Genomic DNA, 9998 nt, shown 5'->3' with positions numbered 1-9998 from the left:
CTTAACCTTAGGTTAACCCAACGTGCACCTTGACCTAAGTTTACCTATAAATTCCTTCTTGGCCGAGTTTGTAAACACTTTTGGAATTAATTGAATGAGAATTCTTCCTTTGAAATCTCTCCTCCGAAAGTCTCCTTTAGCCTAAACTCTACCCTACTTGAGATCCTCTCCTTGTAGAGTTAGGCTTCATCACTTCTATCCGAGAATAGCTAGGTTATGCTTGGCTACACTTGTTCTTCTTGGAGCTTCTATTCCTTGCTATCCTTCCAAGGATCCGAGAAGAGTTGAAGAGCATTCCTTAAGGTTTTCTTCAAGAAGTATGATGGAATAACACTAAGGCCAAGATGTCCAAGAGGTGATGTATTGAAGGAAGCAAAAGGAATGGGTTAGTGTTGAAAAACCATAGGAGGAGTGAGGCCACTTTTGGACCTTAGCTCCTAAGTTCTTATTAGCATAGCATTTATTTTTATTCCTATTTTGCCCTTATCTTTGATTCCAAAATTACCCTTGTACTTTGGGGTATTTTAGTCATAGAATTTATTTTACTTGTATTTCCAATTTTACCCTTGTATTTTGGGGTGTTTAGGACTTAGAATTTATTTTCCCTTGTATTTCCCATTTTACCCTTGTATTATGGGGTGCTCTAGATGATTAGGGTTTTTAATTTTGGGCTAGGGTGTTAATTAGAGGGTGACGCATATTTTTGGTGCCTATTGGGTCTATTTTTGGTGTTAGAAAGTCTTAGGCCCAAGTGGAGGGCAAAGGTTAGATGGTATTATCATGCACCTAGATATAGCCAATCTAAACCGAAAGATTCCATCCTTGGCCACCAAGTTGCATCTAGGGTTCATTTGCATTTCATTTGGAATGCATTTGCCTACTCCAAATGCAACCCTAGATGCCTCTCCTCCTATAAATACCCAATGCACCACACCTTGTAAATACTTTTGGAATTTATGATATTAAGAGAGCCTTTGTGCCTTAATATTTTTCCTTAGTCCCCTTGGTCATTTCGGCCACCTATCCTTCTCATCTTCACCGTGAGTGTTCTCACCTTTAGGAGTGGCCTTCATCCATCAATGAAGTGAGCAAAAACCCTAGAGTACCACATTAGCATTTCATCAAACACCTAGCCTCCATAAACACCATTCACCCATCTCCATCTCCAAGGCTAGAAACCTTGAGTTCCATGATCCAAGGAGTCCGGTCATCCCTCTTTCATGCTCTTAACTCAATCCATGCAAGAAGGGTTTCCATCATGTGGTTTCTAGAGCCAATGGTTCTTCAAGGGTAATCTCTAGTCTATTTTAAGTCTTTTAAAAATTCGGTCATGTCATGGTGTCTTCTTGCTTGTCTTGAAGTTGTGCTTGATAGATCATATTCATGCTATATTCTCATGGTCTATGTGTCTTGTTTTGTTCATTGATTCATGCCATAAATTTCCTTATGAATCATCTTGGTGCCTAGGTTTCTTTGTAGGATTCGTCCATTTTTGTTTAAGTTTGGGTGGCTGGAAAATTTTGTGCATGATAAGAAAAATGATGATCATGTGTTTTTATTTTATAATCTATTAAGTTTTGTCATAAGAGTATGATTCTCCCTAATTTTTCTTGAAGGGAAAATCCAAATACACATGCCTAAAGACTTTCATGATCAAAATATGATATGCATGCTATATGTTTGTTGAAATGGCCGTGGGATTTAGAGTGCTTTAGAGAGTCAATCATGCATGCTAATTAGTCCTAGCATGTTCCTTGATTTTTAACCATTCATGTGTGATTTGTATCTTTGCACATGTTGCAAAAATCGGCCATCTTGCTTTCCTTTTCCATTTGCACTTAATATGAACATGTTTTGCTTGATAATTTGAGGTTGAAAAGTGATTATATGTGCTTATTTTACTGCTGGACTTTATTACACAAAAAGCTCAAAGAAACTAAAATTATTGACTCATTAAGCCATTACTAATTGCTAAAAGGATACTCCAAATTTTTTGCTAATCAAAATCAACAAACACAAGTGTAAAACCCAAGCAAAGGAGGAATATTAATATAAAAAAAAGCAAGAAAGTGGCTGGACATTATCATTAAAAAAAAAAAGTGCCAAAACAAGTGAAAAAAAAAATGCAAACAAAAGGGATCCTTTGCTAGACTTGTGGACTTTTGGACAATTTTTCCTACCTTAGCAATTGGAGTTATTCTTTGGACCTTTGGACTATGTTTTAGTGGCTGAATGAGACTTTAAAATTTAACATGTTAAGTGCAACATTTTATCAAACACTTTCTACTCAATTCTAGTGCCATTCTAGGAATTAATCTTTTGAGTACTTGCCTTTCTTAATGTGCCTTAATTTTATTTTTTGTGTCTTCTTTCTACTCTTAAGTTTTGTCACATATATCTCTACTTGAGTTTAGCCTTTTTAATTGTGCCTTTTTAGTTTTATTTCTTTGGACTCTTGTACTCTTGGGTGGTTTCTTCTTGATCTAGGTGTGGAAAGCTCCTAAAACTCATCACATACACTTTTGGTGAATTGATTGGAGGAGCTGTCCGATTTGATTCCAAGACCTTTGGAAGGATTTCTACTATCAAAAAGAGTGCGTACACATTGAGAGGCTAACTTTTGGTTGTTCCTTGTGAAGGGGTGACAAGTGGGAGACTAGAAGACTCAATTTCTTGAATTGTTTTATCTTTTGCACCATTTCTTTTAGGCCACTTGTATTTGGCCTTTGTTTATTCATTTTTGGTTTGTAATTGGCCATTTCTAAACCTCTTCACTTTGGTTTTAGTTCGTGTAGTTGAAGGTGATTTGAAAACCTTCACCTAGGACTTCGACTAGAGTATGTTTTAAGTGCTTTCCTTTTGCATGTTTTATAGTTTTTGGTAGTATAATTGTTAGGGTTTTAACTTTGCTTCCAATTACGTTTAGAAGGCTTGCTTTTTCCTACTAGGGGTAACGTGCACACACACACTTTATTGTTGTGCCAACTTGTTTTGTGAGAAAAGTGGAAAAGGCTTTGTGATTTTTACTTGAAAAGGCTTGGTTCTTAAGTGATTCCTAGTAGTCCACCTCCCTTTGATAGTTCACTTTGTACACTTAGGCCTTTTCCTACCTATCTTGCACCTTGAAAAACCTTTTTGAAAACCTTTTATCACTCACTCTTTGTGAAAACTTTTTCAACCTTTTTTGAAAACAACTTTGTGAAAACCTTTTTGATCAAAGATGAGTGATCATTCTAGTGTACATGGTCATAATTCTTGTAGCACTAGGTCTAGTGTTAGAGATGAGATTAGAAAGTGATCGAAGCCGTATCCGGTCAAATAAATACAATTAAATGTAGTACTAGGAAGTGACTCCTAGGTCATCTCCCAAGGACCTTCTTTTACTGTTAAAGGCTTAAACACACGAAGTGGGGGGGGGGGGTTTGGTTCAGATTTTTAGTTTATAACAAAAGAAAACGAAATAACGCAGCAAGTAAAATAGATTGGCTCCTTGTTCGGATTGTAACTCTTTTATCCCTGGTTCTCAAAGATTACTCTATTAACCACTTAATCCTTGTTCCATCCGAGTTAACCAACTAAGTGAAGATTAACTCAAGATTTCCCTACACGAATTAAGCAAACGTATACAACATCAACCTCTTCACAGATTAAGCAACTGTGGCATTGAAGCACAGCCCATTAAGCATGGACACAGAGGTACAATGGAGAAGAACAAAGCAGAACAGAGATAGAAAAATATACCCAACCTCAAACAGAGATTACAATCCACAACAAGAAGCCAACCAGTGTTTTTAGCCTTCCATTTAAACGGAAACAAAAATGAAATTACAAACAGAAAGTAAAACAAAAACAGAAACGAAAATGCAAGGAAGAGAAGGAAAACGAAATGGCAGCTCAGAGAAGCAAAACATAAAGGAAGCAGAACAGGGAAGCAAAACGTAAAACTCAGCTGAAAGCAAGAAAAACGTGAATAATAATGGAGTTTTTGAGCAGAGAAATAAAACATTCAGCACCTCAAGAGACCCCCCAACGTAAAAACTAAAAGAAAGAGAAGCTAAAAACGTCCAGAATAATGAAGGGGGCTACTGTTCATGTGGTCACATCAGACCCCTCCCCTAGTGGCTGCCAAGTCAGCCCTAGCCTAGACCTAAAATGACCTAAAATGAGATTGGGCCCCAAAACAATTGCATGTCTGACCCAATAACAATAAAATAGCCTAAAAACTAAAAATGAATGCTGAGGTGGAAAATGGTGCAGCAGTGACGTGGCAGATGACGTGGCAGCTCCACTTGAAGTCCAAAAATTAATTCCAAGCCCAGATAATTTATGAAACTGCCCTAAAATAAAAATTTGGAATAATTAGATTCAGAAAATTCAAATTAGTTAAAATATGAATTACCGGTCCAATTAAAGCCCAAATAGAAAACAGTGCAGATAATCAACAATTAAGTGCAAATCAGAGATTAAAATAAGTACAAAAAGGTAAGAAAATAGGAGAAAATAATGACTCATCAAATTCCCCACACTTAGCCTTTTGCACTCCTGGGCAAAATCAAAAAGTAGAGCAAGGAACAATTCCAGAGACAACAAAGAGAGTGACACAATAGGAAGAAAGAAAAACAAAAATACACAGAAGACAACAAACAGATTTACACAATCCTCAATGAATCCTAGGAAAAGAAAAGGAGTAGAAAACATCCAACATGCAAAGAGTCAGAGAAACCAGATACTTATCAAAATCATCCAAGCATTTCAAAACATGGCAAGACAATCAATCAGCTCAAGAGGTGAATCAAAAGCAACAGAGCCTTACTAGATGCACTATATCATTGTATCTCTCAAGTGTCTAGGCAACTGTATACTCTCAAAGCACTCATGAAAACAAGCAACAGATAGACTTGGCAAGCCGCTAAAATCAACACCCAACAAACATGCACATAAGGATCAAAAGGTCTTTTTAGGGTTGTAATGAGGCCAAGGACAGGGTAGAGGAAAATATATGGGATAAGTAACTACAACCAGAGGAACTAGAGGAGCAATGGGGAATAAGTCGAGAATGCACACAAGAAACAAACCCAAAAACCTCTAATGACCTCTATGATGATCAATCCTTTGTCTCTTGCCTCGAACAACTTCTTTTTTTTTTTTTTTTTTTTTAAGGAACAGTATGTAGTGAACAGTATATACGAAAATTCGAAATGAGATAAGAAAACATGCAGAGAAGTAAAATGTACAGCATAAGGAAGGAATCAACTAGCCAATATACATCATCCAATGAAACATACACACACCCCCACACTTATTCAAGAACTTATTCCCAAAACAATTCCAAAGCTCCAAAACTCCCTAAGGTTAAGGTAATCATGGTTTTTCGCTTAAGGCTTGTAATGAGCTTCAAACAAAGAAGGGGGAAATAGGCTCAACAGGGGTTATCAGAGGAGTTAATTCAAGGTAGGCTTATTTGGCTAGAGGCTTATGAGAATCAAAATGCCTTAATCATATCCAAACATGGATGTGAATCAAGAGTTATCAAACAGAGTCAAGACAAGGCAACTGCACAAGCAATCAAGAGGCATAACACACAAGAAAGAACAGAGAGTGGCTCAAATCCTCACACAGGGTATATCTGTCACAATTAAAACAACCTCTCAAACCTCAAAATCATCTTTCCAAGCAGAGAAAAATAGGGATTTCAAACCATATAGTATCAAAAAACTCCTATCCAAGAATGAAGTCAGTGCCTACAAACAATCAAAACCCAGAAATCACAGAGAAACATGCAAAGCTGTACAGAACACCTAAACATAAAACCTAAAATAACAAATAAACCCTAAAAGCATGTAACCAAAACAAAACAGTTCCCCCCCACACTTAAATCACACATTGTCCCAATGTGGCCCAAATAGAAGATCAGAGCAATCAAAACAAGTAATAAATCTGGACAAGTGCAATAAAAGTAAAGAAGGAGAAGGGGAAAGAAAACTCCCTAAGTCATGGTGGGAGAGTAGCGGGGTCGAGCAGAGACATCTCCTCTTCAACTGCATTCAACAAGGATGGATTGCTGAGGAAAGGCTTCAGACGGTGCCCATTAACTTTGAAGATCTTGTCTGTGGATTCACTTTTGACCTCAACTGTACCATGAGGAAAAACATTAGTGACAACAAAAGGTCCAATCCACTTAGAACGTAACTTACCACCCATGAGTCCGAGCCGAGAATTGTACAAGAGAACTTTCTGGCCAACCACGAAGTCCTTCCTAGCTATCAAGCTGTTATGGAACTTCTTGGTTTTCTCCTTGTAGAACTTAGAGTTCTCATAGGCTTCAAGGCGAATCTCATCAAGCTCACTCAGTTGCAACATTCTTTCCTCTCTAGCCTGATCAATAGAGAAGTTGCAGGTCTTCACAGCCCAGTAGGCTCGGTGCTCTATCTCCACAGGAAGATGACATGCTTTGCCAAAGACAACCCGATAAGGAGACATCCCTATGGGTGCTTTGTAAGCAGTCCTATGTGCCCAGAGAGCATCCTCTAGCCTATTGCTCCAATCTTTTCTGTTGGGCTGCACAATCTTCTCTAAGATCCTCTTTATCTCCCTGTTTGAAATTTCAGCTTGCCCATAAGTCTGGGGGTGGTAGGGTGTAGAAATTCTGTGCACTACCCCGTACTTCTTGAGCAAAGCCTGCATGGATATGTTACAAAAATGGGTGCCCTGATCACTAATAATGGCTCTGGGTATTCCAAACCTGCAGAATATGTTAGATCTGACAAAATCCACAACAACCCGAGCATCATTAGTTCTGGTGGCTTTGGCTTCCACCCATTTTGAAACATAATCAACAGCAAGGAGAATATATGAAAAACCAAAAGAGACAGGAAAAGGACCCATGAAATCAATACCCCAGACATCAAACACCTCACAGAATAGCATGGGCTGTTGAGGCATCTGCTGTCTCCATGTAAGGGATCCTCCTACTCTCTGACACTGCTCACAAGTGCTACAAATCTTCCACGCATCTCTGAAGATGGTGGGCCAGTAGAAACCACAATCAAGCACCTTGCGAGCTGTCCTCTGAATGCCTAGATGGCCACCTGGTGCAGAAGAGTGACAAAACTGCAGGACCGAATAGATCTCATGATCTGGTATGCATCTCCTAATGACCTGGTCACTGCACAACTTCCACAAATAGGGGTCATCCCAAATGTAATGCTTAGAATTACTCTTAATTTTATCAATTTGAGCTCGTGATGCTAAGGGAGGAAAAACATAAGCAACTAAAAAATTAACAATATTTGCAAACCAAGGGGTGGTAGAAGCAGAAACAGAAGAAACAGTTAACAAATTTTCATCAGGAAAATTATCCTGGATGGGCAAGACGTCAGCACTATCCTCAGCTCTCTCAATCCTACTGAGATGGTCTGCCACTAAATTCTGAGCTCCACTCCTGTCCCAGATGTCCAAATCAAACTCCTGCAGCCAGAGCATCCACCTGATCAATCTGGGCTTTGACTCAGCCTTTTTTAGTAGGTACTTTAGAGCTGCATGGTCAGTATAGACAATAACACGAAAACCAAGCAAATAAGATCTTAATTTATCAAGAGCAAAAACAATGGCCAGAAGCTCTTTCTCAGTGGTAGTGTAATTTGCTTGGGCAGCGTCCGAAGTCCGGGAAGCATAATATATCACTCTGGGCAACTTGTCAACTCTCTGTGCCAGGACAACCCCCAATGCATAATTAGATGCATCACACATTAGCTCGAATGGGACTGTCCAATCAGGTGCCTAAATGATTGGAGTAGTGGTCAGTGCTTCCTTGAGGCAGTCAAAAGCCTGTTTACACCTGTCATCAAAAACAAAGTCAACATCTTTTTGTAGCAGATTGGATAGCGGAAGGGCCTTCTTGCTGAATTCTTTGACAAAGCGCCTATAGAAACCTGCATGGCCAAGAAAAGATCGAACCTCTCGCACGCAAGAGGGGTAAGGTAACTGTGAAATAACAGAGACTTTTGCAGGATCTACTTCTATGCCCTTACTAGAAATAATATGCCCTAAAACTATACCCTGTTCAACCATGAAATGACATTTCTCAAAATTAAGAACAAGGTTAGTCTCAATGCATCTATTCAGAACTCTATCTAAACTATCCAAACATGCATCAAAAGAGGATCCATATACAGTAAAATCATCCATAAACACCTCTATGCAATTTTCAAGAAAATCAGAAAAAAATACTAAGCATGCACCGCTGGAAGGTACCAGGGGCATTGCATAGGCCAAAAGGCATCCTCCTATAGGCAAAAGTACCAAAAGGGCAGGTGAATGTGGTCTTTTCCTGATCCTCAGGAGCAATATGAATCTGAAAATAACCAGAGAACCCATCAAGAAAGAAGTAATGAGATTTACCTGCCAGACGCTCAAGCATCTGATTAATGAAGGGCAGAGGGAAATGATCCTTCTTGGTTGCTTGATTCAGCCTCCAGTAGTCAATACAGACCCTCCAACTATTTTGCACTCTAGTGGGAATGAGCTCATCCCTCTCATTTTTCACAACAGTGAGGCCTGTCTTCTTAGGGACCACCTGGACCGGACTCACCCACTGACTATCTGATATAGGATAGATGATCCCAGCTTGAAGAAGCTTGGTCACCTCTTTCTTCACAACTTCCAAAATGACAGGGTTGAGTCGCCTCTAGGGCTATCTCACTGGTTTAGCTCCATCCTCCAATAATATCCTGTGCATGCATGTGGATGGGCTAATGCCAGGAATGTCTGCCAGGGTCCAACCAATTGCTTTCTTATGCTTTTTTAGAACCTGCAACAATTTCTCCGCTTGAACAACATCAAGGGAGGTGGGAATGATCACTGGCAGCTTCTCATCATCCTCCAAGTAAGCATACTTGAGGTTCTCTGGAAGAGGCTTCAACTCTGGTGTGGGTGCTGGCTGAACATCAGAAGGAACCAAAGAAGGGAGAAGTGGTTCTGCATCCTGTACCTCAACCTGCAAGTCAGATTCTTTTGTACTTCCTGCAACATGGTTAGTGCATTCTGACTGTATAAAATCAAGAGCAAGAGGTACAACACCCAAAGTGTCACATTCAAATTCAGATGCCTCATAATCAGTTTCACATTCAGATTGATATTCAGATTCAGACTCAGACTCAACGCATGGAAGATAGCTATACAAATCAGATGAAAATGAATGCTTCTTAGCATGAGAAGAATCTAAACCATGGATGTGCTCATCAACTAGATCATCAATAAATTCAGCACGAAAAACAGAATGAGCTTCAGAAGGAAATTTCATGGCATCCAAAATATTAAAATGAACAATAATATCACCAAATTCCATAGACAAGGTGCCAGCATAAACATCAATCTTGGTCCGGGCCATTTTCAAAAATGGTCTACCTGGAATGATTGGGACAGAACCATGGGAGAATCTGTCCTCCATATCAAGCACATAAAAATCAGCAGGAAAAATTAGTTCACCAACCCGAACCAAGACATCCTCTATAAAACCTGTGGGGTGGGCAACACTCCTATTGGCCAACTGAATGACCACACCCATAGGTTGCAAAGTACCAAGAGACAAAGAATTAAAAATAGACAGAGGCATGACATTAATTGAAGCTCCTAAATCAAGCATGGCATTTTCAAATTTATTGTTACCAATAATGCAAGGTACACAAAATGTACCTGGGTCCTTACACTTCTCAGGAATGTGTGGAACAGATTTACCTGTGAGTGCTGAGACGTTTCCGCCCATGCTGATTCGCTCATTGCCCTTCAGCTTCCTCTTGTGGGTGCACAACTCCTTCAAGAATTTTGCATATCTGGGAATTTGCTTGATGGCATCCAGTAGAGGTATGTTCACCTCCACCTTCCTGAAGGTCTCCAAGATCTCCTTATCCACCTCTTCCATCTTTTTGCTTGGAATTGATTTTGGTGGAAATGGAAGAGGGATAGGAGGCTGATGTAGATCATCACTGTGTGCACTGGAA

The 9998-nt window shown here is 39.4% G+C and overlaps 1 protein-coding gene across 1 annotated transcript; it reads right to left on the bottom strand.

Moving 5' to 3' along the window:
• Nucleotides 1-7779: 7779 nt before the first annotated feature.
• LOC145952292 (uncharacterized) lies at nucleotides 7780-9565 on the bottom strand. The gene is made up of 5 exons (XM_083064633.1): nucleotides 9406-9565; nucleotides 9074-9282; nucleotides 8702-8995; nucleotides 8302-8575; nucleotides 7780-7931 (listed from the first exon to the last, which is right to left on the bottom strand). The coding sequence occupies exons 1-5, from the start codon at nucleotides 9563-9565 to the stop codon at nucleotides 7780-7782; spliced, it is 1089 nt and encodes a 362-aa protein (XP_082920759.1).
• Nucleotides 9566-9998: the final 433 nt, after the last annotated feature.

This window comes from Cajanus cajan, chromosome 10, assembly GCF_000230855.2.
Source record: "Cajanus cajan strain Asha chromosome 10, NIPB_CcT2T_4, whole genome shotgun sequence".
Lineage (NCBI taxonomy): Eukaryota > Viridiplantae > Streptophyta > Magnoliopsida > Fabales > Fabaceae > Cajanus > Cajanus cajan.
This window is presented reverse-complemented; position numbering and strand designations above follow the sequence as displayed.

What these genes read in the sequence shown, in the direction of transcription:
- LOC145952292 (XM_083064633.1), bottom strand. Translation starts at nt 9,565, where the DNA reads ATGGGTGTGGTCATTCAGTTGGCCAATAGGAGTGTTGCCCACCCCACA. An exon ending in TGGAGGATGGAGCTAAACCA is followed by an intron (nt 8,576 to 8,701) that starts GTGAGATAGCCC and finishes AGTCCGGTCCAG; the next exon opens with GTGGTCCCTAAGAAGACAGG. An exon ending in CACATTCACCTGCCCTTTTG is followed by an intron (nt 7,932 to 8,301) that starts GTACTTTTGCCT and finishes TTGGCCATGCAG; the next exon opens with GTTTCTATAGGCGCTTTGTC.